Source organism: Lepidochelys kempii, chromosome 25 (assembly GCF_965140285.1).
Source record: "Lepidochelys kempii isolate rLepKem1 chromosome 25, rLepKem1.hap1, whole genome shotgun sequence".
In the NCBI taxonomy this organism is placed as follows: Eukaryota; Metazoa; Chordata; order Testudines; family Cheloniidae; genus Lepidochelys; species Lepidochelys kempii.
This window is the reverse complement of record NC_136404.1, coordinates 7,557,488-7,582,675: the sequence shown is the minus strand read 5'-3', so window position 1 is coordinate 7,582,675 and position 25,188 is coordinate 7,557,488. Positions and strand designations below refer to the sequence as shown.

The 25,188-nt window shown below is 44.5% G+C and overlaps 1 protein-coding gene across 9 annotated transcripts in view; it reads left to right on the top strand.

Annotated features, from left to right (window-relative positions):
• Nucleotides 1-25,188, top strand: part of TCF3 (transcription factor 3) — a 127,331-nt gene that overhangs the window by 11,972 nt on the left and 90,171 nt on the right. For all 9 annotated transcript variants that reach the window (XM_073323788.2, XM_073323787.2, XM_073323786.2 and 6 more), the window contains exon 3: nucleotides 631-703. In XM_073323788.2, coding sequence (XP_073179889.1) covers nucleotides 631-703 — 73 coding nt within the window. The remainder of the gene's footprint in view (nucleotides 1-630; nucleotides 704-25,188) is intronic.

The window sequence follows — 25,188 nt, the reverse complement described above, 5'->3', positions numbered from 1 at the left end:
TCTTTTAGTCATCAGTGTCTTCTCCAGCTCGAGTCACTATGGTAGCTGCTATCCTATATCCTAGAAAGATGTTAGGTTAGCACCAAATAAGGAGGGGGGGAAAAGAAGAGGAAATAAACCAGGTCTTCGTGTGTAATTTAATTTGCGGGAGGGAGTGGGGTGAACCTCTGTTTAGATGGAGAGTGGGTACTACGTCCTTTACCCTAATTTATTGATAAGGGAATGAACAAATACTTTGTGGCCTTGTGATCTTCCTAGAATTTTTTTGCCTCCTGTAATAATGTGGGAAAGAAATAATGAGCCCTAAGCACAGGGGTGGGAAGAGGAAACCTCTCTTTTCCAGTGCAAATGAGAAATATCCCAGAAGCTGCTTTTTCATGAAAAAGAAATTGGAAGGTCTGTGTACACAAAAGTTTACTTGCTTGGGAATAGACAGATACCAGCTCAGAGTTGGAACACACACTCTCTTTCTTCCCTACTATATCGACCAGCTGAGAAAGCAGTTGGAAAGATTTCTGCACTCCCCGTACTTTTATTTCTTTCTCGTCCCTCCCTTACCACAGCACGGCAAAGCTAACGTATTGAAATCTCTCTTCTTTCTCCCTCTCTCTCATCTTCCTGTTTTTCTAGATGTTCCCTCTGCCAGTGGCTAATGGAAAAAACAGACCCACGACGCTAGCGAGCACGCAGTTTGGAGGATCAGGTATTGTCGTCTTTTCCCCTTCTTAATGCCTCTTTTCAGAGTTAAAAACAAACCCAAAGCTCCAAAGCAAAGGGAGTTGTCAGTTTCGTGGATGCTCTTTAATGTATTTTCATGGTTCTATTGTGCTGCTACTGCTCTGAGTACCAATGTTAATTCCATAATCCCTTGTGTGTGCGTGTCCGGGAATCCTTTGCTGTTGTGTAACTGAGGTGAAACTCCATGAATAGCTAGAAGGTTAATTCTCTTGGTTGGGACTTTCAAAGAGGCCGAAGGGAGTTTGAATTCCAATGGGATTTGGGTGTTGGACTCCCTTCAGCCCCTTTGACAATCCCAGACCCTTTTGTTCTATTTCAGTAGATGGTACAAGTACCCGTTCTGAGTCACCCTTGCCCATTCATCTCCAGTAGCATGGCAGTGAGGGCCTGCTGGGGCTGGTATACTTCAGTAGTTTGGACACCCAGTTTTGAAAATCTTGGCCCTAAAGGTAGGCTCCTATCTCAATATTTAGGGACCTAAATAAATGCTTGGAATAACTTCCTCCAGCTGAGGGTCTGACCCCTGGTTTTCAGAAGCACTGAACACCTGCTGGGTGCTTGGCAATTTTGAAAATCAGGCCATTTATGTAAGTGCCTAAATACTGAGTTTGGGAGGATGGGGGAGAGTTTTCAAAAACATCAAGGGGATTTAGGAATGCAGATTCATTTAAAGACACTGGGGTTTGTGCTCCTAAACACCTTAGGTAATCCCTCGTGGAGCTTAACTTTTTCGACCGTTGAAGGAAGATTGAAAAAATTGGGTTTGTTTAGTTTGGAAAAGAGAACACTGAGAGGGGACTTAACAGTTTTCAAGTACATAAAAGGTTGTTACAAGGAGGAGGGGAAAAAACTGTTGTTCTTAACCTCTGAGGATAGGACAAGAAGCAGTGGGGCTTAAATTGCAGCAAGGGAGATTTAGGTTGGACATTAGGAAAAAAATTCCTAGCTGTCAGGGTGGTGAAGCACTAGAATAAATTGCCCAGGGAGGTTGTGGAATCTCCTTCATTGGAGATTTTTAAGAGCAGGTTAGACAAACGCCTGCCAGGAATGGTCTAGATAATACTGAGTCCTGCCATAAGTGCAGGGGACTGAACTAGATGACCTCTCTAGGTCCCTTCCAGTCCTATGATTCTGTGGGAGTCAGCTTTCCATGTCTGAAATGTTGGCACTAACTGGGAGAGGCTTCTTAATTCAGTATTAAAATAAAATACTCCCAGCACTATACTTGGTGTACTCTGGGGCTGTGTGGCTGCAACAGGCTTTCTGTGCTCAGGGATGTTGCATTTGTTACAGTTGTATGGGATGGGTGCTCTATAGAATAAAGTCTGTGGCATGCAGGAGGGTCTTGTTGCCTTTTATCCTCCTACCCCCATATTCCTTCTCCCTTAACTATGCCTTTGTCAATGGTTAAAATCTCAGCTTTTCCAATACTGATTAACTGAAGCCACCCAAGATGTGTAGGAGTGTCCCAGTCCTATAAACCTGGCTGTGCTAGTGCTCTTAAGAAAACCCCCAAAACACACTGGGATGGTGAAGCTCTGGCAGCATACGCTGTGATTGACTTGGGTAGAACTGTTAATGAGTATTGTTCAGGCTACTGGAAATGGCTCAGCAAGAAAATACTGCAGTCAAATGTCTTGCTTTTTCCACCTCTCGCGCTGTCGCCTACTGGGATGTCAGGATGGAGGGAGGCCTGGAGTTTCAGGAGCTCCTGGAGCCAGGCAGTGAGAGATTTTGGGTGACAGAGCTGGCAGTCTTGTGTGTGGAAACTTTCAATCTACACGAAGAAACATTGCCCAGTGGTGTCCCCGTGGCATCACTTACAGCTCTTCTGCCCCTGAACTTCAGCAGCGTTTGGGGCTTCCAGAACTTAGCTCCATCTCTAAACAGTTTTTTGAACAAACATTTTCCTCTATATACTTCAAAAATAAAGTTTAGGTTTTTTTAAGTATTAATTTGTTATAAAGCACAACAGGTTTTAATTTGATCCATGAAGACAAACACGGTATGGTGTGCGAGTGCTTCAGGGCTATTTAGTTTACCTTGACAATGAAAAAGACGGAAGGATATATTGAAAGCGGGTGGGGGGTTTAAGGAAATAGAGATGTTTCGGTAGAAAGTAAACGAGGGGTGTAATTTAACACCGGTGGAAGTTGATCTCTGTAGTGAACATTCCAGCTTACACGTCTCGTACTTTGCTGCTAAAATAATCAACAAAAGAGACACCACAAGCTCGTGAGAGAGCAAGCTTGCATTCAGTCATTTCCTGCTTGGCTGTTGGCTTGCCTACTTGATTTGCAGAGCTGGCCAGTTCATGACAAGGAGTAGGAGTGCTGGGGAAGTAGCCTGTGGTGGGCTAGCGTCTTTCACTCAGATGCCCAATGTCAGCCTGAACATGTACAATCTCCTCCGGCCCCCTCCCCTCCACAAGGTGAGTGAAAGGTAAAGTTGACACCACCCTTCCTCTAAGCCGCTGTTTTTGATATGGGCTTTCTGAATGGTTCATAACAATCATCAAGGAGTGATCTTCTACAATTGCATTAAAGGCGATTGCATAGCTGCCACTGTCCCATTCTCCGGGCTTAGTGGGAGCCTTCAGTTCTGCCGATGGGCATCTTGATTCTGAAATGCAGTTCAGTTCAGTGTTAATGGAAGGCTTTTCATGCAGTGAATGGCCTAGAGTCTCCCTTTTTAAAGGGTGAAGTGTATATTTTTCCTGTCAAGAGTTAATAAGTGACTTTTCGTTCTGCTTTTGGGTGTTAGTGTGTTTTCATGCCGACTGGTGGGTGTATAAATCTGAAGTGTAACAATGACCTGTCATACCATCCAGGGTCTTGTCTATATATACACACACACGCCTTGTACTAGTTAAACAGGTTTCATTTGAACTGGTGCAAGGTCTCTGTGTGTAGAGAAGACCCTGGATGGTGTGGTTGGTCATTGTTACACCTGGCTTATATTGATTTAGTAACTTACATTGATGTAAGCCAGTTGTAAATTGTTTAGTGCATGCACCCAGGGGTTTGCATCCATCTAGCTAAATCTGTTTTAAAAACTGATTTTGATTAAACTGGTGCAACTGTTGGGCATAAAGGCCTGAGTCGTGGTCTTCCTTGAGATCTCTGCTAATTTGAAGATTTAGATCTGTGTCAAGGGGGAAGAGTGCCTTCATGCCACACTTTAATTTGGTGATAGATAATAGCCCCCTATAGCTGCTAGCACCCTCACTACAGTCTCTCACTATAATGTAGGCTCTCCTTGCTGGACTACAGTGCTTTCTTTCAGATGAGTTGTTAGAATGTTTCACTCCCAGGTGGAAATCAGAACTGAAAAGAGCGAAGAAGCTATGCTTTTGGGTGATTTGGCCAAATTATCTGCACTTGATACAATAGGGTGGTCTTCCCAAACACGAGACTGGTAAATAGGCATCAATATTAACTTTAAAACAGTATTACAAGAGAATTGTTATGACAAAACCAACCAAGTTTCAATGCTTTTCAAATTCTAATTAATAATGCTCTCAACCTCCCTTTCCTGAGCTGTTGTCCCACGTCCTGTGGGATTTATTCAGACTAGAAGCTCCTCGGGGCAAATGTGGCCTCCTTCTGTGTGTGTAAAGTGCTAAGTAAATCCCAGGTGCTAATGTAGACTACTAAATATAAAAATGAGGAAATCCCAATATTAAAGTTGACATTTTCTGGGGCTAGTTTATATTTAAACACTCCTCCTTCTCCCCCTGCTTTGTCTCTTAAATCACTTAGGGAGAAATCAGTTTACATTTCCAGTGGTGACCTTAACTCTGCCCTGTCAGTCTTGCTTCCCTCCCCTGATTAGATGAAGGAAAATGGTTACCACATGGATGAAACTTGTGTTCCTAGTTGCACAGATCTTGCAAGCTGTGTCTGCAGGATTTTTGGCACACACAGGACTCCTCAGGAAAGGTAACATCTTCACAGAGACTTTTTGTGTTGCAACGAGAGTTTTCCGGAGTAAACATTTCAGACATGGGAAGGTATAGTTACCTAAGCCAAGATTTTAAAAACTGGAGTCTAAAGCTAGACTCTGTGGGGGATTACCTAAGGCGTTTAGGAGCACAAATCCCAGTGTCTTTAAATGAACCTGTGCTCCTAAATTCCCTTGATGTTAAAACCTCCCCTATGCTAAAAACTTTGTTTTCAGTTCTTTCCCCCTGCATATCCAATATATGCCAGTTGGCTTGAGTTTTAGACTTTCTAGGCCAAGCTGTCAGATATTTGCAATGGCAAAAAGATTAAGACTTTTCCAAAATTAAAATGCCAGTTATTTGATATATCATCGCTCACAGATGACTAACCTCATCCAACTGCCCTCCTCCTCAAAAATACTCCAGATAAATTCTGCCTCTGACAGGGCACAATGTGTATTACATTTCACGTGGAAATTACCTTTTTTAAAATTGACGTTTAAAGGGGCGGTAGCAGGTGGTGGTAGAATCACTATCTGTCCAACCTTAACTTTGGAGTTGCTACTGTTTTGGAACTGTCGGAGCAGTGCATGAGTTGCCAGTGGAACAGAACAGACAATGGTTGCTGAGTTTTCTATAGGGTCACAGTATCTGACTCGCTCCTTGCGTTATAAAGTGCTTTGGGATTATGTAGAACTTGAAAAGAGCTCTATGGGGAAAAACAAAACACCGGTGGTGGTGGTTTGGTGAGGTAATGCTGCACTTGGCCATCTTAGCCTCTTACATTTCTAAGAACTCAGTAGCATTGCTACATATTTCCACCAAATTTGAAGAAGGCTCAGGAATATCTTCGATTGGTTATAAGCATGCTGAGCTTCAGTTTTGTGTCTGGTTACTGGTAGCCCAGCATGGCTCCTGCTGATGGATTATTCTGCTTGCAACAAATAAAAGTTTGGCAATGAATGGCTTTGTTGTCTTGAGTAACAAAATTTGTTATTAAATTTGCGTTTCCTTTCTTGCTTTGTAGTCAAGGGAACATTCTAGCCTGAGGACTGTAAAAGGGAGCTGTGGGGGAGAAATCCCCTTTTTGCCACTATGCTGTGGTTTTGCCCCCTCACCTTCCCCCTCCTTTTTCAAAGTTTGTTTAGCACCTATTTGCTAGCAAGATTGGGAGCTGAGGTTTATTGTAGAGGGACTTGCTTTGATCAGGGCAAGTTCGTATAACATATTTGAGGCTGGCTAACAAGGGAGTTTTTCAAAGAGTTACAAGCTGGTGCATGTAACAAATTTTAAGTTATAGTCTACTGAACAAAGTCAAATGCATTCTCCCTGGAGGGAGGTGAGTCTACATCCCTTTTTAAAGCTCACTTTAAACAACATTTGGCCTTAGATACCTGTGGCAACAACACTGAAAGCCATAAATTCTGTGAAAGATGAGATTGTCTCTTTAATTGGTGCTCTGGGTGAGCTGTTTGAAGATTTGATTACTTCATATGGACATGCAACCATTTATTAGGCCACATCCTAAAGGTGCTGTTGATGGGTTCTGTGTGCATGGGAAGGGGGTAGAGAGAAAGAGCCACTCTGCCTTCTGTTGCAGATCTGTGGAGATTAAAGTGACACTTTATTCATTATTTAACATGCTGAGAAGCCAACTTGCACATCTTAAGTAAAAGAAGCTAAAAATTACAGTGAGAGAGAGTCTTGAAGAGCTAAATGCAGGGTCTTCTATTGAAATCCAGGCAAGGATTGAATTTCAGACTGATAAATGGTTGCCAGCACTATTCCCTGTAGTGAAGAAACCAGAAGCTTTTAATAGTTGGTTGTATAATGTTTTCCCACTAAATTAATTTATTTCCCACATTTGGATTATGGAAAAGTGGGTGTTCTGGGTTTTTTTGTTTTTGCTATTCTGATATATCGTGAAAGGTAGACGTGAGGTGCAAAAATATGACTTGATATTTAGCATTGACATTTCTGTACTGAAATTACTTATTTTAGGGTGTTTAATTTATTTTACTTGGGTATCATTTCTCATTCAGCAGCGTTGCAAAACGCTCCTTTAAAAACAAATTATCAGTCCAGGTACAATTCATCAGCCCAGCCCATATTTTACTGTGACCGTAGTTTATTATGAAAAAAAACCACATTTACTCTGTTTTTAAAGGAAAAAAACTTGCTGTGGTCAAGTAGAGTTTTGCGAGGGGGTTGGTAAACGTGTTAGGTGTCGTTAGCTTGAAAAATACATTCTAAGACGGAAGGATTCTGTATTTGCATTATTATTATTATTATTGTAGACCAACTGATGTGCGTTTTAGAAGATGAGGCACTTGGACTAAAATTTTCAAAAGTGTCTTAAGTGGCTTAGGCACTTAAGTCCATTTTCAAAAGTGAGGCAGGGTAAGTGGCTGTGTTCCATTGTCTTTTTCCCCAAGCACCCAAGTCACTTTTGAAGATGAGACTTAAGCTTCTTAGGCCGTTCCTATACTAGAGACCGCTGATGCAGCTGTGCTGTTGTAAGCTCTCCCGTGTAGCCACTCTGGCAGTGGGTTAATTACGTTTCCCGCATAATGTGCAGCGGTAGTGTCTGCAGGAGAGCGTCTCCCACCAAGGGTAGCACTGTCCACGCCGGCGCTTCTGTCAGTGTAACTTACGTCGCTCAAGGGTGTAGGGTTTCTTCACACCCCCGGAGCGACCTAAATTACACTGACAAAAGTGCTTGTGTAGACATAGACTTAGTCACTTAGTTTTCACTCTCTTTGGCCCGCTTCCTTGTGCCTTGCCTCACAAATAGAACTTCGTGGGGTAGAGGTCTGTTCCCCCCCTTTTCCTTGGTGCCGATTCTGGAAACCCGTGGACCAGGATACAGAAAGCAGGATTAAAAAAAAAAAATGGAGGGGCTGAGGGGAAAGAGGAGCATTTCTGGAGGGAAGGGAAGGGAATTCTAGCTGGCAGGAAGTAGCAAGCTGTGTAGAACAAAGAGAAGAGTAATATCTTCACACTTATCTCCATTAATCTAAAGTAACACCTCAGTTGACTCTTCAGTCTCTGATCCCCTCGTTATGTTCCTGAATAGGTATTCCTGCTCCCAGCACTTGCCTTGCCTTTGCAGTGGCTTCTCTTGCATCGCTGCAGTCAGAGCAGAAACATGGGAACAAGGCTTTTCCTTTTTTTTCTTTCCTCCCCGGTATTTGTCTTTCAGAGTTTTTTATAAGCAATGGAGGGGGTGGAGAAGGGGAGATCCTGAGGCAGACGCAACAGAATTCTAATCCGGTAAGGAAAGATGTGTTTCTGGAAGGAGTGCAGTGAAGGCAACCATGTTATCACTCAAAACAAAGATGCTCCAAGAACAAATACAAATATTTCTCTGGTAATTGGAGATATAACAATATAGTATTGTACTAATAGTTCTGTAGTTACGGTTGAGAAGGCACGTTCGTTACCAGTGAACAGAAGAACAGCCATGCTGGGTCATTCCCAATGGTCCATCTAGCCCAGTATCTTATCTTCTAACAGTGGCCCATGCCAGGTGCTTCAGAGGGAATGAACAGAATAGGGCAATTATTGAGTGATCCATTCCCTGTCCTCCAGTCCTAGCTTCTGTCGGTTAGAGGTTTAGCACACCTGGAGCATGGGGTTGCATCCCTGACCAGCTTGGGTAATAGCTATTGATGGACCTATCCTCCATGAACTGATCTAATTCTGTTGTGAACCCAGTTATAGTTTTGGCCTTCACAACATCCCCTGGCAAGTAGTTCCACATGTTGACTGTGCGTTGTGTGAAGTAGTATTTCCTTATGTTTGTTTTAAACCTGCTCCTGTTAATTTAATTGGATGACCCCTGGTTCTTCTGTTATGTGAAGGGGTAAATAACACTCACTTTCTCCACAACGGTCATGATTTTATAGACCTCTCTCCTATTCCCCTTTAATAGTCTCTCTTCCAGGATGAACAGTCTGGTCTTTTTAATCTCTCCTCATATGGAACTGTTCATCCCCCTCATCATTTTTGTTGCCCTTCTCTGAACCTTTTTCAATTCTAATATATGGATGGGGTGACCAGAATGGCATATAGTATTCAAGGTCTGGGCATACCATGGATTTATATAGTGGCTCAGAAATTTTCTGTCTTACTGATTCCTTTCCTAATAGTTCCTAACATTGTTAGCTTTTTTGACTGCCGCTGCACATTGAGCTGATGTTTTCAGAGAACTCTCCACAATGACGCCAAGATGTTTCTTGAGTGGTAACAGCTAATTTAGACCCCATCGTTTTGCATGGATAGGTGGGATTATGTTTTCCAATGTGCATTACTTTGCATTGATCAGCATTGAATTTCATCTGCCATTTTATTGCCCAGTCACTCAGTTTTGTGAGATCCCTTTGTAACTTTTTGCAGTCTGCTTTGAACTTAATTACCTTGAGTAATTTTGTATCATGTGCAAATTTTGCCACTTCACTGTTTACCCCTTTTTCCAGATCATTTATGAATATGTTGAACAGCACTGGTCTCAGTACAGATCCCCGCTGTTTATCTCTCCATTGTGAAAACTGACCTTTCGTTCCTATCCTTTGTTTCCTGTCTTTTAACCAGTTACTGATCCTTGAGGACCTTCCCTCTTATCCCATGGCTACTTACTTTGCTTAAGAGCTGTTGGTGAAGGACCTTGTCAAAGGCTTTCTGAAAGTCCAACTTCACTTTATCAACTGGATCACCGTGTCCATGTTTGTTGATTTTTCTCTCTCTCCCCCCCCCCCCTTCCCCTGGCCCCCAAGAATTGTAATAGATTGGTGAGGCATGATTTCCTTTTAAAAAGTCTTTCCCCAACAAGTCATGTTCATTTTTGTGTCTGGTAATTCTGTTCTTTACTATAGTTTCAGCCAATTTGACTGGTCCTGAAGTTAGGCTTGCTGGCCTTTTAATTGCCAGGATCGCTTTTTTAACCTTTTTTAAAAAAATTGATGTCATGTTAGCTGTCCTCCAGTCATCTGGTACAGAAGCTGATTTAGTGGTAGGCTATGCACCACAGTCACAAGTTCTGCAATTTCATTTCTGAGTTCCTTCAGAACCCTTGGGTGAATACCATCTGGTCCTGGTGACTTATTACTGTTAAATTAATCTTGTCTTTATGTGCATTTAACTTTCCGAAGGGAAAAAATTCACCCTTTGGGCTGAAATTTCTTTTGCTGGTTTTTCTACCTAGAGGAAGAAAATTGAGGGGGGAGGGCTGTGGAGTGAGAGGGAGGCATGTTCAGAATTTTTCAAACGGACAAAATTTTAAAGTGAGGAAAAGCACTATTCCCCCCGCCCCCCATGCTCTGGTATCTCCAAAGCTTTATTACACTCCTATAACAAACAACTTCTCTTTAGAAACTTCAGACTTGACTCGGGCCTTGATTACAAACAGAAGTTGTGCCCCTTTAACTGTACTGGTATAATTAAAGCAGTTGAACCCCTCTGGATGAGAAGGGGAGTAAGCAACTTTATGTCACTATCACTGCATCCACGTTGTGGATTGTACCAGTATAATTATCAGGAGGGCGGGGGAGGGGGAAATCGCACGATAACTGACAGTCAAACTGATACAAAAGCTGTGTGGTGACCAGGATTTAGTGCTCGGTGAGGGTAAATGCATGGTATTCTGTTTTCAAGAAACTTTTTAAAAAGGAAGAAAAAAATCCCCTTGCAGCCTCAAAATGCTCGTTTTATCAAAAATGAGGAAAAAGACATAAGCGTTGAAAAATCACCTACCAAGTATCATGTTTTTTGTTCGAATTGTCACATTTTCAAGGTTTTCTTTGCAACCATGAGGTCTAGAGCCCTTTTGTTTTTAAATGAAAGATGGTATTCTAGACAACAAGAAGGCAAAGATGCTAGTGCAATGTGCCGCCCTGCGTCAGCCCAATTCAAACCCTGCTCTCGTGGGATTATGTATAAATACTGTACGTGTTGCAGGCTTGGGTCCTAAATTGGTAAAGATGTTGCCTAGCTAGTCTGGACCCTGGCCAGTCACCCCTGCTCTCGAGTCCCTGTATGATGGCTGTCTGAATGTACAATCATTAGATCACATGATCATATCAAATTCTGCTGTATTGCATAGGCAAAATTTTGCAGTTGGCTCACTGTCACAACTGAAAGCCTTCCAGGCTGACTGGGCTCCTTCCAAAATGGGAAGATGGCTTTGGAAGGGGCCCAGCAGGTCTGGCAAGCATTTCTGGTGGACCTTGGTGCTGCTAATTTCAAATTCTGCATGTTCTGAAGGGGACCAGGCTCCAGAAAGCACACCGCGTGTACCTAAATCACACCTATAGTTGTATTGGAATTCTTTATTTTAAATTCACCTGCAAAAGTAAATTTAATTACCCTAGTACTAGAGGAATATTTAACATGGGCAGAAGTCAGGAAATTCATAGTTCTGGCAAGCATAACTTGCTCACATTGTATGTACATACATACGTGTGTGTGTGAGATATCTGCATAGAACAGGGGTGGCCAAACTTACTGACCCTCCAAACCGCATACAACAATCTTCAGAGGTTGGAGAGCCAGGGCGCACCTGCCAGGGCTTGGGGCTTCAGCCGTGTGGCGAGTTGGCAAGGCTATGAGCTTCAGCCCTGTGGGGAGAGGGGACTCGTGGCTTCAGCCCTGTGGGAGGTGACTGCTGCAGATTGGGGCTCCGGACCCACTCCTGCTGAAGCCCCAAGCTCTGGCAGACACACCCCGTGGTGTGGTAGGTGAAGAATGGGAGGGGGTGGGGGGCTCCTTGAGCCACACTTTAACTATAAAAGAGCTGCATTGGGCTCGCGAACTGCAGTTTTGCCATCCCTGGCATAGAATTCAACGCATTCACTGAGCTGTTTTTTACTCTGCATGGCTTTTGCTGTGACATGGTTTAGAAATTTATTTTAATGCCTCCGAAAGATGCCAGTAAGAAATTCCTTCTATCACTATGTTGCCCAAAGTCCTCAACTGGGCTCAGAACCTGCATTTTAAGGTCAGTACAAACACACAAGAAGCTAGGTCCCTGCCCCAGTGAGCCTACAGCCTCATTTGCAAGTTATTTTATTTCATATATGTACAGAGGGATGTCTAACATTGGCTTTGAGAACCAGTTTTTGAATTGGGCTTGTTAAATCCCCATCAGGTATGTACTGGTGTGTGTGTGTCTGTGTCTCTCTCTCTCTCTCTCTCCAGCGAACATGTAAAATGCAGCAGCACACTGCTGAGCCACAAATTTCCACTGAAAGTGGATTTTGGTGCTTGCCGTTTACTGAATCGCAGGCGAGTGTGGCTCTGATGGGGGATGTCTCGCCCTCTGTGGGCTAATGGGAGAGCAGCAAATCACCATTCCACTTCTCCTGATGCACAGTAATTTCCCTCAAGGCAGGTTGGGTCACTTTAATTTGTCTTCTGCTTCTCCTCAGCCTGGCACTCACTCGTTTTACATAGCTCCTCAGTCTGCCTGGACTTCATGCAAGAATCCCTGGATTCCATCCTTCCGTCTTCTTGCTGAAGCTCAAAAGTCCGTAATCCCTAACTGGCCTTCCCTTCGTTAGTCTGGACCAGAGGTTCTAATGCATGAAATTCTGTGTTCCAAAGCGTGTTGCAAAGTAGTGTGTTTCTATAGAATCTTTAGCTGCCTTGGCTAGCCAGACGCTTGCCCACATCTCTGCATATCAGGTTCTCAACCTGATGGGTGGTGGCCAGTCTGCCCTTTCCTACATTGCTAAGTAATAGAGGAGTCCCAGCTAAATGAAAAAGGAGGTCCCCGATATAGAAAAGAGTATTGTGGTACAGAAAAGGTTCAGAAGCACTGTAGTAAGGGGTCTCTTTTGGAAGACGGAAGGCTGGCTGCATTTCGGATACTGTTCTGCTCTCTTTCAGTTCTCATACCATTCATCACCATAGTATCTGAGCGCATTGAGCAATGTGACAAACATCTGTAACTTTCTCTTCGGCTGCCAAGTCTTCCCCATGACGTGAACCAGCAACATAGGCTATAGGCTTCCCCTAGGCCACCAGGCCTGCTGGATGTGTGCAGTTCTGGGAGAAGGGGCAGCCTGCCTTGGGACGCCCTTTGCTAGGCCAATCCCTTTCCAGTGGAGAAAGCCGCTTGAAGCCACACAAGCGAGTGCCCGTTGGCTGCGTTGCACCCACTTCTCCGGTGTTCATGACAGGCAGCGCAGGAGGTGCATCTCCCCAGAGCAATTAAACTTTAAAAAGTGGCCATTGTTTGTTAATGTAACCACTGCTGGTGTTCAATAAAAGGTGGCACACCAGGGAATTGAAGGGCTCTTGAGAGACACGGTGAAGCAAACAGGAGGTAGTTCTACCATGTGCAGAGGGGGATGAGGGCGAATGGCAGGCATCTGTCCCTTGCCTTTCCCATACAGATATAGTTCCACAATACTTTGGCAGTCTTGATTAGCATATTAGCTTCAGCAAGCTGAGTTCTATATGCCGCAGAGGGGAAAAAAGGTACTGTACTCCTTCAGTGTTGACTTAAAATTTAATTAATTTTGTTGCCAAATGAGGCATGAAATGCGGTGTGAAATATATAGCAGCACTGAATGCTTAATTGTACGGGGACTGGAAAATGTAGCAAGCACTGAGAGTAAGAGATCACCTGAGGCAAACGTGGGCACAATGTTCTGGTGATGTTTTCTTTTGGGGCGCCAATGAGCATCTGTCGACGGGCGGTGGCGAAGTAGAGAAAGAGCTCTGGTTGAAGTGTAGCCCAGCTGGTGATGGCCTTCCGGTGCGCTTAGTGAGAGCTTGAGTTACACACAGAAAGAGTAGGGGCTTGTCTACATGGAAACGCTATTTACGATTTCTTGTTTGTATAGTAATGTCTAGGAGCGCCAGTCATGGACGGGGACCCATCGTGCTAGGTGTTTGTACAGAATTAAAAGCACAACAGCTATTGTGCATTAGCTCCCCATGGGGACCCTGTTATTCCATGCGACGAGTGCCTCACTTCCAAAGTGGATCCAGGTACACTTCTCCTCCGCAGTAGCTATTTCACTGTGTAGATGAGCCCTAGGGTTCCTGGGCAGTGCCTATGACCTGATGCAACAGGGGTTGAGAGTGGAGGGGGGGCTACATTTCGGTGGTACCATCTTTGGGTGAGAAGTTAAAGGTAGGGGGGCAGGTTTATGTTAAAGCTGCTATTGCAATTCACCAGGGTCATATCTGGGCCAACTCTCGTTTCAATGGGTCTTAATTTATAAGACTAAACAGTTTTTCATCTTATTCTAATGCATATTGAGCAGTCTTGGAGCATGCGAGGTTGTGTGCTTATTTCTACATCTTTGCAAGTATGCGAGGTGCTATCCAAGCAGACACTGGCTTGCAAACTAATGCAGGGCTTGTCTGTACACAGATACTTGCTCATCCTTAACTTTATGTATGTTTTTAAGCTGGTGCAACCCCCTGTATGGAGACTTATTTCAGTTTGAGTGGCTTATTTCAGTTTAGCTAAAAAGTTAATTGGGAATAAGTTTAAACTAAACTCTTGAACTGAAGTACGTGGATCCACACAAAGGGGTTGTACCAGTCTAGTAATTTGGTTTAAAAACATACATTTAGTTAACCCACTACAACTTGTTGTGTGGATAGTCTCTTACATTGGTTTGGTTTGAGTTGATTTGGGAACAGGTTTAAGCTAAATTCATTTTGCGTGTCCGTGCACAGCCTTTTCCACCTGTTTAACTAAACTGGGATAAATGGTCACTGGAAGTTGTAAACTGGTGCATCTTCTGTATGTAGACAATGCCAAAAGTATTCTGTAGCAAATTCTGAACTTGGACTGGCCTTTTCTCTGTACTCATAGAAGGTAGATGCAGCAGACTTCTCTCCATGGATGTTGAGGGATTGGCATATCCTCTAGGCTAGAGAATCTTGACAGATTGGTCTTTTTATGGGGACCTGGGGAAGGCAGTAGAATTGGGTGTGACACCTCTTTCCCCCTCCCCCCTTGCTGCTTTGTGATGTACACAGAATGCCTAGACTGTGGTATTCTAATCATGCCTGCCTTGAAAGACTTTATGGTGCTAGAGAAGTAATGCCATAAGGAGAGCTAAGCAATTGGGGGATGGCAGTTTTAGGCTGGCTAGAACTTTGTGGAAGTTTTTGTTAATGCCTATTTGACTTCAGTGCCTAACAGGCCTTTTGGAGGAAGGATGTCTTTGTTGAAAATTCAGTGCCCCTTTTTGTCTGAGGGCGAGTCCAGTGTCAGACTTGGAGATCTAGCAAAATCAGGGAAGGTCAGATATTCCTGATATTTTGCCTTTATATGCACTAAAGACATGGAGGGAGGGGTAAACCCACTTTTTACCACCCCCGCCCTCCCCCCCCCCAAAAAAAAATCAAATACAGTGCAGTACTGTGTTCAACTTAAACTACTAAAAGAAAAAAAGGGAAAGAGATTTGACAAGGTAAGGGAACTGTTTCTGTGCTTGTTTCATTTAAATTAAGATGGCTAAAAACAGCATTTTTCTTCTGCATAGTAAAGTTTTAAAGCTGTATTATGTCAATGTTCAGTTGTAAACTTTTGAAACAACCATAATGTTTTGTTCAGCATTACGAACATTTCAGAGTTATGAACCACCTCCATTCCCAAGGTGCTCGGAACTCCGAGGTTCTACTATATCATTTTTTAAATTTTTTTTAAACAGAAAATTTTTTCCTGCAATCTGCTCAGGATATTTAACAAAACTCAAACTCCTAAATATTTTGAAATGAGAGAAACTCATTGAAAAGTTTGGCCCGGGGGATCATGAAAAATGTTGGAATCTTTGAAAATCTTTTCATTCTGCAGGTTTCAAAATGGAATGGCTTAAACACATTTCTGTACAGATTTGTGACTATTTAAGTTGTGCTGAAATTTGTTCAGGCCCCTGCCTCCAGCCTTTTAACTTATTTCCTGTAGGACTCTGCTGCTTCTCAAAAAGTGAGGAAGTTTTCAAAAGTTAGGAGTGCGGAAAAAGAAAAGAGAGAAGAGGAGGCCGCTCTTTTTACTTTCAAATTGAGTTGAACAATTTTTTTTATAAATCCAACACGTTGTCGAATTTTTGAGCTTTTGGGAAAAATCATTTGAAAAATTTCAACCTCTCTTTGGGAGGCATAAACTTAGATTTTTCCAGGCATCTGTGCTTCTTCCTTTATCTCCTCTGCAGGGCAGTGGGTGGCTTCCTGAAAACGGTACATCTTTAACTCTAAAATGTAACTGTCCAAAAATGGCATCCCCACGCTCCCTCGATTCCCCGCTCTGTGTAGTCAGACATGTCTGCTTTACTGTCCCAAAGCAAGTTTGTGTTACTTCTGTTGGCTCGGCACATCAATCAGAGCATGAGCTGGGTCCTCCCTGGGTCACTGATTGTTCTTTAACTGAGTTCTAGCTGCCAGGCCGAATTCCACCAAGAAGCAAACCCCAATGTGTCTCAGGAAGGTATCTTTATTATCTGTGGCTGTGCACAGCAAGAAAGAATGCCTGGGATCTGGAAAGTGAGCTGTGAGTTTGCAGGAGTGTCAGAGTCTCTGAAAGACAGGCGCTGAGCAGTAAAACACTGGACCCTCACGAGACTGTTAGAGTTGCTTTCCTGAATAGAACCCACTCTTCTGAGATTTTCCTACCAAGTATTCCCGGTTGGACTGACAGTACATCGTTTCTGAATTGCAGTATTCAATGCACACTGCCCTGATTCTTCCCTGTGGGTGGCCTACCTTTACCTTACTCCTTTGCATCACAGATTTTGTAGGTGTCATGTCAAAAACTATCGCAGAAAATAGGCCAACATCCTGCCTAAAAAGAGCGTGAGTGGGCTTCAGTTCTAGCATGCTTGCAGATCTCCATGGGTGCGATAATAGCAAGGAGTCCTTGTGGCACCTTAGAGACTAACTGGGTGCGATAGGCTGCCTGAGGCAAAACAGATCCCGTAGGCAACCCATCAGCAGAATGGCATCTTCAATAGTTAAGAGATCAGAAGCTCTGGAAGTAGAATTCTGAGTTTTGCCAGTTGCCTTTTCACCTGCTGGATTGTTCCAATATGGCCTATAGCCCTCTAATGCGGCTGTTCCCTTCCCATCACTAAATTCGTGGGAGACAGTTAGGGGGAGGGTTGACCTGTCTCGACTGATGAGCAAGACCATGGAAAAATGTGGTTACTAGGGTGGTAAGTATACAATCGCTTCCTAGCATAGGGAAAGCATGGAGTTACCAGTGTCTCTACCTCTGTATTTTTTTTTGTAAAGTGAGGGGGTCTCTCTTCCAAAGGCTTGTTAACGCCCTATTAACATTGTTATACAAAACAGCAGTATACCATTTAATTAGGAAAAATAAGTACTAACCTCCACCATATGTTGCTCTTCTCCTGATATTTGCATTTGAAAGTCAGACTGAATTTCAATGTGGAACTGGATTTTATCCAAATGAATGGCCTCCAAGTCTGGTGTTTTGTGAGAAGATAAATGTACATTCCTATCAAATTTGGTGTCTTGTTTTTTTAAATGTATTTAGCATCTTGACTTTATTTTTTAAACATATTTAGCAAGAGCTCCTTGTTCCTGCAGTTGCAGCTCAGTGTCCTGCACTTTTGCTCTCAACCCTAAAACTAACATGTCTAGCTGTGTGGCCCTCCCTACGTTCTCCGAAATACAAAGAGGCAAGTTCGAAGAGAAGAACTTACATTTTGTCTTAACCAGGACATTTTCAATGGCAAACTCCCTTATAGCAAAACTAATGTCCCAGCTACCCCGAGTCCTAGCACCTTTGATTTCCAGCATTTTCTTGATTTGGGGGTGAGCAGGAGTGAAAGGCCTAATCCACGTTACTCTTTTCTTCCCACCGCTGCTGTAGCAACAGCTGGAGCAGTACTGCAGGGAGCCACTGACCACCTTGTATGCTAGACCTGCCCTGAGCCCAGGACTGGACAATATGTCTGTGCTAGTACCCACTCTATGCTAGTGCTCTTACTGGTGGAGCAGATGCAGCGGGACACTTTAATGAAAGCAAGCCTAGCTTAGACACTGCCGGAATGTAACTACATTGGCAATGCTAGATTGAGGTCCTCTTTGCATAGTCCAGAGGCCAGAAGGCCTGTTTGTAGCCCGAGAGGAAGGATGGTGCAGTAGTTAGCGTACTAGCCTAAAATTCGGGAGATGCCAGTCAACATCCTGCTCTGCAACAGACTTCTTGTGTGACCTTGGGCAAGTCACTTCAGCATCCGTGTCTCCGTTTCCCATCTGCAGAAGGTGAATAGCAGCACCTCTCTACCTCACAGGGCGGATAAAAGCATTTAAAATTGTGAGGTGCTTGCATACTATGATGGCAATGGCCAATATGAGTGCCGAAGATAGATAGTTGCAACATTGATTTAAAGGGTTTTAAAGTCCCTACTTCAGTTTTTTTTTTTTAACCTAGTGACCTTTGTCTTCAGCTGAAGAGTGGATTTTTCTCCTTGTCTAAAGGGACATTTAAACCAAGTAGACTAGGTCCCTATTTTATGTTTTGAGGTAGCGGAAGGACACGCAAGTTTGTTACTGCCCTTTTTACTTCACTTATTTGGCAAATAGCTATTTAACTAAAAAGAGTGCATTTCACATCCTGATTCATTTCACCCCCTTTGCCTCTGTGAATCTTGCTTCAGAAAAATATTGTGGGAGTCCCGGGGTGTATTTTATATTTTTGGGGGTGGAATTGGTTGTCCCATTACCTGTTTCCCTCCCTCTTGGCCACTCAGAGATTGGCTCAGTCTTTAAGACGGCTTTTTGTTTTTGGTTTTTATGTCTTAATGCAGCTGAACTAAAATGATTGCATTACCAGATGCAGATAATGGAATTACAAGTCAGGAAGCACAAGTTGAAAAGTATTAAAAAAAAAAAAAAAAAAAAAGAAAAGAAAAAGAAAAAGCAAGTGACATACATTTACTGTCTAAAAGGATAGTTGGGAAGACCTTTCTCCCACGACTCTTCGTAGAATCATAGAATATCACGGTTGGAAGGGACCTCAGGAGGTCATCTAGTCCCACCCCCTGCTCAAAGCAGGACCAATCCCCAACTAAATCATCCCAGCCAGGGCTTTGTCAAGCCTGACCTTGCACAAAGGAATCTCAATATTACTGCTGCTCAGTGTTGTTCCTGGATCATCTAGTTCTTAATATGGTTGAGGAAGGGTAGCTCAGTGCTTAGGGCAATTGCCTGGGACTTGGGGAAACTCGGGTTCAGTGCCCTGCTCTGCTATAGGCTTACTGTGTGACCGTGGCAAGCGTCTGCACAGGGATAAGAGGCTGGCCTGGGTCAGCTGACTCTGTCTGGCAGGGTTCAGGCTGCAAGGCTAAAAATGGCTGTGTAGGCATTCAGGCTTGGGCTGGAGCCCAGGCCCTGTGAGGAATATACCCAGAGTGTCTCTTTGCATGCACGTAATAGCACTTTCTGACCTCACGGGGGTGGGGGGTGAGCCTAACTACAATGAAGGTGGTGAGGTGCTCAGGTACTACATTAGCGGGGCGGGGAGTTAAATAGATAAACTGCACTTGAGAATTCGGTTTGAATGCTTGTATGTCTATCAGGTGCCCGTCCAGCGCAATCCCAACAGAGATGTGCAGCAAAAGCCAATGTGCATTGGCTCTTCTAGACTGGATATTTATTTTCATAGTTCAGTGGACCAAGATGGAAAACAGATCACAGCGGTACTGCCAAATTCTATTGCAACGGTAATTTCCTTTCTAAAAGGAGAAGGATGTTGCGGAGTTAGTGGCTTCCCATTATTTTCCCCATTCTGAGCACTTTCTTGTAGTGGTCCCAGAATGTCAGGCGGTGTGTGGTCTGTTTGGTTTGGAATGGCTTTGCTTTGGTATTGTAAATACAAAGTCACTTTCCAATGGTGTGTCTGGCCCCCTCCAATGTTTGCACTCGAGTCGTGCAGTCATCCACACGCTGCACAGGAGTACAGCATGGGCTGACGAATGTGACCAGAAGTGCTAACTTGTGGTGTTCAAAGTGGCCATTTGCCATCACAATTTCTGTCTCCTTCGCTTCCCCCTGCTTCTGGGAAGACATTGGGTAGCTAGTGACATAATTGTCCATTCAATAACAAGTCTCGATGGAACAGTAGCATGGCCCATGGTGTGTAATTTGTCCTTGTTTGGGTATGTTGTAAGAAAGGAGGTGAGTCACTTTCCAGTGAGCCGGTAGTTGTCCTGCTCCTCTCTTGTTTGTGTTGTGTATCCAGCAGAATTATTTATAACTTAGCCAACATCCCGGGTCTATTGTTTCAGTAAAAAGCAGGAATGACTAGATGACTTCCTGAGATTTTTTTCACCACCCCCTCTTTTTTTTTTTTTTTTTAAACCCTGCTTTTCCTTCCAAGTATTATATACGCCAGTTGGATGCTTCCCCCCTTCCCCCTCTTGACTCTGCATTTGGGCTGTTGACAATCCCGCTGGCGGTGTTGCTTTAACTCTGAAAATCCTCCCGACTCAGGCAAAGGTGGGAAGAATCCCTTCAATGTATTACAAATACACAGACCTGGCTATAATTGGCTCTTACCATGAGTGGAGCCAGTGTGACAGGCGCTAAGCTATAATGCATGAATCCTAGAGTCCCAGGTCTCCAGCCGTGCTGTTAATTGGAGGGGTTAGCACCCACGTTCTTGTAAAAGAAAGTATCGGGAGCTGTTTTATACTTTAAAAATGTCTGGATACTAGGCATTTGGAGATATGAAGTTACCTCTGTGCCCTGCACTGGAACGAAGGTTACACAGCACTTAAGTCCTCCCCGCTCTTTATTTTGAGGGCTTAATTGGGATGTAGGTAGTGCGTACATCTAACGGGCCTAGTGTATTGGGGTGGAATGTCTCCTCCTGTGAAGGCCAATTCTAGCCCCAATGGAAGTGGCACCCATTTTAGCCAGGGTGGGATTTGGCCTGGGGAATGTTGAGGATGGGATGGGCATAAGTTAAAGCAGCCCCCCAGTTCCTCTTATCTTCTGCACTTCCTTTCCAGTGGCACCCCTATTTGACATGTAAAGTTTCCCATTTTGCACATCTGCTGCATGCCCAGTCAGTGCAAGTGAAGTACATTGGCGCCTTTCCACCCCGTTTTGTAACTGGCTGATACCTGACATGCAGCTTACGCCAGTGCTGGTCGCGGGTTAATTTGTGACCCTGGTTCTCTTTTTTTTTTTTTTGGCCAGAAGAATGGACTTCATGCCAAATCTCCTCCATGGCATTGTCCTCAAATGGTCAATCAAGGAAACTTACTTTTCTTTTTCTCCGCTCCCCCTTCTTTCCGTTGCCCCTTTCCCAGCTCAAGTGGTGCAGCATTGGTCCAAGGTAACTTTATATATTCAGACACAATAGTCCTCCTCTTTGTTCTAAGACACTTCCCTCTGGAAGTCAGTGGACAAAGACTCTTCTGGCATAATAGGGGTATCAATGTGGGATGCAGATTTGTTTTGTAAATTCTGCACTTTCTTCTGATCTATTTGGAGAGTGCCTGTTGGGTAAACATCTTTTGAGAACTACCAACAATCAGAACAATGCCCAAGATCCCATCTGTCTGTGTGAAACCTTGATGTTAAAATGGCTTACATCCCCATCTCCCCTTCTCCCCAATGTATTTTTAAATTGAAGAGTAAAACTGACATGAAAATGATTTGAATTCTTTGTTCTCTGTCACCGACTCTTTGGGATACCTTGATGGGAGCCCTTCCCTGTCCTGATGCTACCTTTTCCCTGTCTCCTTCTCTACTGATGTAATAATCAGCCTCTGGTGTTAGGGTGACTGGGATATAGGTCTGTGTGTGAGTAAAATGACACTGTCATCTTCGTGTGAAACAGCTGAAGAGGAAGAGAGAACACGTTGGTCTGCAGAAGTTTTCTCAGTTTCTGTTACTTTGGAACGCAAAACTTAACACTTGGTTATTTTTAAGTTATTGTTTTGTTTTAAGCCTAGACCAATGCAAGCTTGTGCTTGTCCTTTTACCCTCTTACAGCATTTTCCTAACTTGGGCAGCTCCAGACCAGACCACTCCATCGAGGATAGGAGCAGCATTGAGGGTGTAGAAAGTTTCATTATCCTGCATTTACTTCACCTCCAGTCTCAAAGCCCAGAAATGTGGCTTTTCCAGAATTCACTGCTCCCACAGAGAAAGTTTATCCAAGCAGAATTCTGAGACTTCGAAACTGTGGCAGTGTTTGCATGCAAAATAAATCGGCTTTGAGTGGGAAATGGGGCCCTTGAATTTTGTTGAATAGTTTTTTTGCACACTTGTGATACCCCATTTTGCTTTTCCAAATGCCTCCCTAAGCAGACCCACAGACCTGGGGCTATCGTGAAGCTCCTAGACAAATCGGAATTGGTCTGTTTGTCTGCAGGATGGCAGGCGACCGGGCAGTTGGAGACCTTGTGTTAATGGAGCCCCTTGGTTCTCGGCACATTTGTGCTCTTTCTAGAAGAAATTTGGTCTTTTCCAGTGCTAGTTTTATTATCCTAGTATCTCAGGCCTCCAGTTTTTTGAGTGCTGCACAGCACCTTGTGAGGGTCGTGCTCCAAAGAGCTGATAGCATAAACAGACAATGGTTGGGAGAGGAATTGGAGGCACAGAAAGGGAAAGTTGTGACTGCCCAAGGCAGTGATTGCCGGAGCTGCGGGGGGGCCGTGCCTGCGGATGGTCACGGTCAGCAAAATGTCTCACGGCCCACAGTCAGATTACCCTGATGGGCAACCTGCCGCCCACATGCAGCCCACCACTGGCTCAAGGTCATAAGCGTGGCAGAGGTGGGAACAGAGCCAAGGTCTCCAGAGTCCCTAACCAATCAGCTACACTGCCTCCCTATTATGTAGGTTTTTATTCTCCCAATGTGTGGTTCTCTTAGCCTAGGGAGTTCTGACCTTGGGAGATGGTACAGAAAAGAACATTAGGGTAATTCCCTCTGCTTTGTGGCAGGACCAGCCCAATACTTACCAGCTCTTCTTGTACTCCAGGAGTTCTGTGAGGCATCCCTGTTTCAGATGTGTGGTGTGTGTGTTAGGCGTTACGCCATTACTGGTTTCTGTTGTGTTCCATGCAGCTTCGTTAACTTTGGTGTAAAATGCTGCAAGGGTGATATCCTGCCTCTCCCCCCAGCACAACATTTCCCTGGAGCAGGAGGAAAAGCGCAGCCTGTATGGCATTGAATTCCCTTTTCCTGCCACTCCTCAAGTTTATAAAACAAAACAAAAACCAGCTAGAGCATTGACTTGTATTTCCCTCTTTGAGGGGATCTCAGTTTAGTACCCTTAGGTATGTTTTAGGTCTACACAGCAAGCGGCAACCTGCAGCGGACTCCAGGCTTGGGCTCTGAAGCCCAGTTGGCAACTTTCATGTGGTAAATAAGCACCCTGACTTTCACAATAAGCCACAAATCAAGCTAATCCCATTTCAAACCAAGCCAGTTCCTAAGAACCCCAATGCTCTGGGTGACTAGATCCCCCTGGTGTGCAGTCTAGGACTGTGGTGGGCCCGACACCCACCCCACTCCTTGCCGGGAGCTGATCGTGGGGGGAAGAAGTGACAAGCTGCTACAAGCCAAAAACTAGCCAACAAGCAACTCGCGAGCCAATTCAGCCAAAAACAAGCCCAGTTTCTTCATTTTTTCCGTGGGTTGGGTATGTCTGCTCTGAAGGGGGGGGGGGGCGGGGGGAAGAGGCAGCTTCAGAGCTGGAGCTTCAGTCTGAGACATGTCTACACAGCTGTTTTCAGTGCTGTAGCGTGTATCCCCCTCTGTGGTGCTGGCTCAGAGACTTGCTCCCTCAGGCTGTGTAGACATACCCCTGCTCTCCTAGGGTTTAGCACCCTTGTCTCCATCCTGGCAATGACAAATGGCACGGAAGTATCTAAAATGAGAACAAAAGTGCTACATTTTACTGCTCTCCTGGGGCAGCTCAGGAGCCAAGTTTATGAGCAGAACTTCTGCCCTTTACAAGCTTTTGTTTTTAAAAAGGTTTTTAAAGTCAAGCCCTTAAGACTGGTGCTTCGTACCCCAGAAAAGACTGAAAGAGGAGACTGTTCTGAACGCTAGGTATAGAGATTCATGCTGCCTCACCCTAGTGTGTGAAATCTTCAGGCGGATGGAGGCGACTATTCAGGCTTAGTGGAAGCAGAAGAATATATTTGGGGTAAATAGTTGTGAGCATGCCTACTCAGGCATTTAAGGGATAACCTCTGTTGTTTTGTATTGTGCAAAGGGAGGCAGTGTTCAGTTCTCCAGGGTCTGTTCTTGTGGCACCTTAGAATCAGAGAATATCAGGGTTGGAAGAGACCCCAGGAGGTCATCTAAGTCCAACCCCTGCTCAAAGCAGGACCAATCCCCAATTTCTGCCCCAGATCCCTAAATGGCCCCCTCAAGGATTGAACTCACAACCCTGGGTTTAGCAGGCCAGTGCTCAAACCACTGAGCTATCCCTCCCCCCAGGTTTGCCCCAGAGGTTGTGTGATCTGGGGCATGTCACTTCACCTCTCTGTTTCCCCATATATAAAATGGCTAGAATAGTATTTATCCCTCGGGGGGGTGGGGTGCTGAGGTTTAATTAGCATTTATAAAGTGTTATGAGAGCCACAGATAAAGGTGCTATAGGAAGGCAGAGCAATCAACAGCAGCCAAGACGATATGTCAAGGCAATATGTTGTAGCATCAGGCGAGGCCCAAGTAGTGTTGGGTGGATGTGCTGTTTTGAAAGAGACCTCTGGAATGGTGCACTGCCGCTGCAGACTTCACGGGGCAGTCTCTTAAGGGGGGGGGGGGGGAGAGGTGTGGTCAAACCCTGACTGGGAGGGTCTTTAAAAGGGATGCATATGTAAGGGAATGGCTCCCAGAGAAGGGAGCGTAACTAGAGATGCCGGATGGGATTTTCAAAGGCACTTAAATGTTACCCTGAGGCGGCTCCTGTGGAAGTCGGGCAGGGTTTTACCATTAACTGCAGTGGGAGAGGAGTTGCGGCAGTTCACGTATACAAATCCCCACCCCCCTGCTAACACACGGGAGTTTCGCTCAGGATGGCCTGGTCATGGCTGTAATGCACATTTCTCAAACCGTTCCAGGGGCCTTGGCTGGTCAGCTTTCATCGCAGCCCAACCTGGGCAGGGAAGGAGGAATTAGTCCATCCCAGAACATTCCTGAGGTGGGACAGAGGAGCACTTTCCGTGGCCAGTAGGAGGGGCAGGGATGTGGCTGGGGCAGGTTAACGACTCTGCAGCAGCCCTGGCTACCAGTTACTGAATGGACATGGGCATCCAGTGCCAGCAGTTTTGGGGCAGATTCCTGCCAGATGTCTGGCAGCACTGATTTTTGGGAGAATGCTTGGATAACTTTTTTTTTAAAGCTGATCGGTTGAAACTCTGCTTTTTCTAATTTGGGGGAGGGGTTGATTGTAAATCTGATGTCATTTCCCCCTGCTCTGGGTATGGCTTGGTAACAATGGTCTGGTTTTGTATTTGGGTGAAGGGTTTTGGCATTGTTTTATGTACAC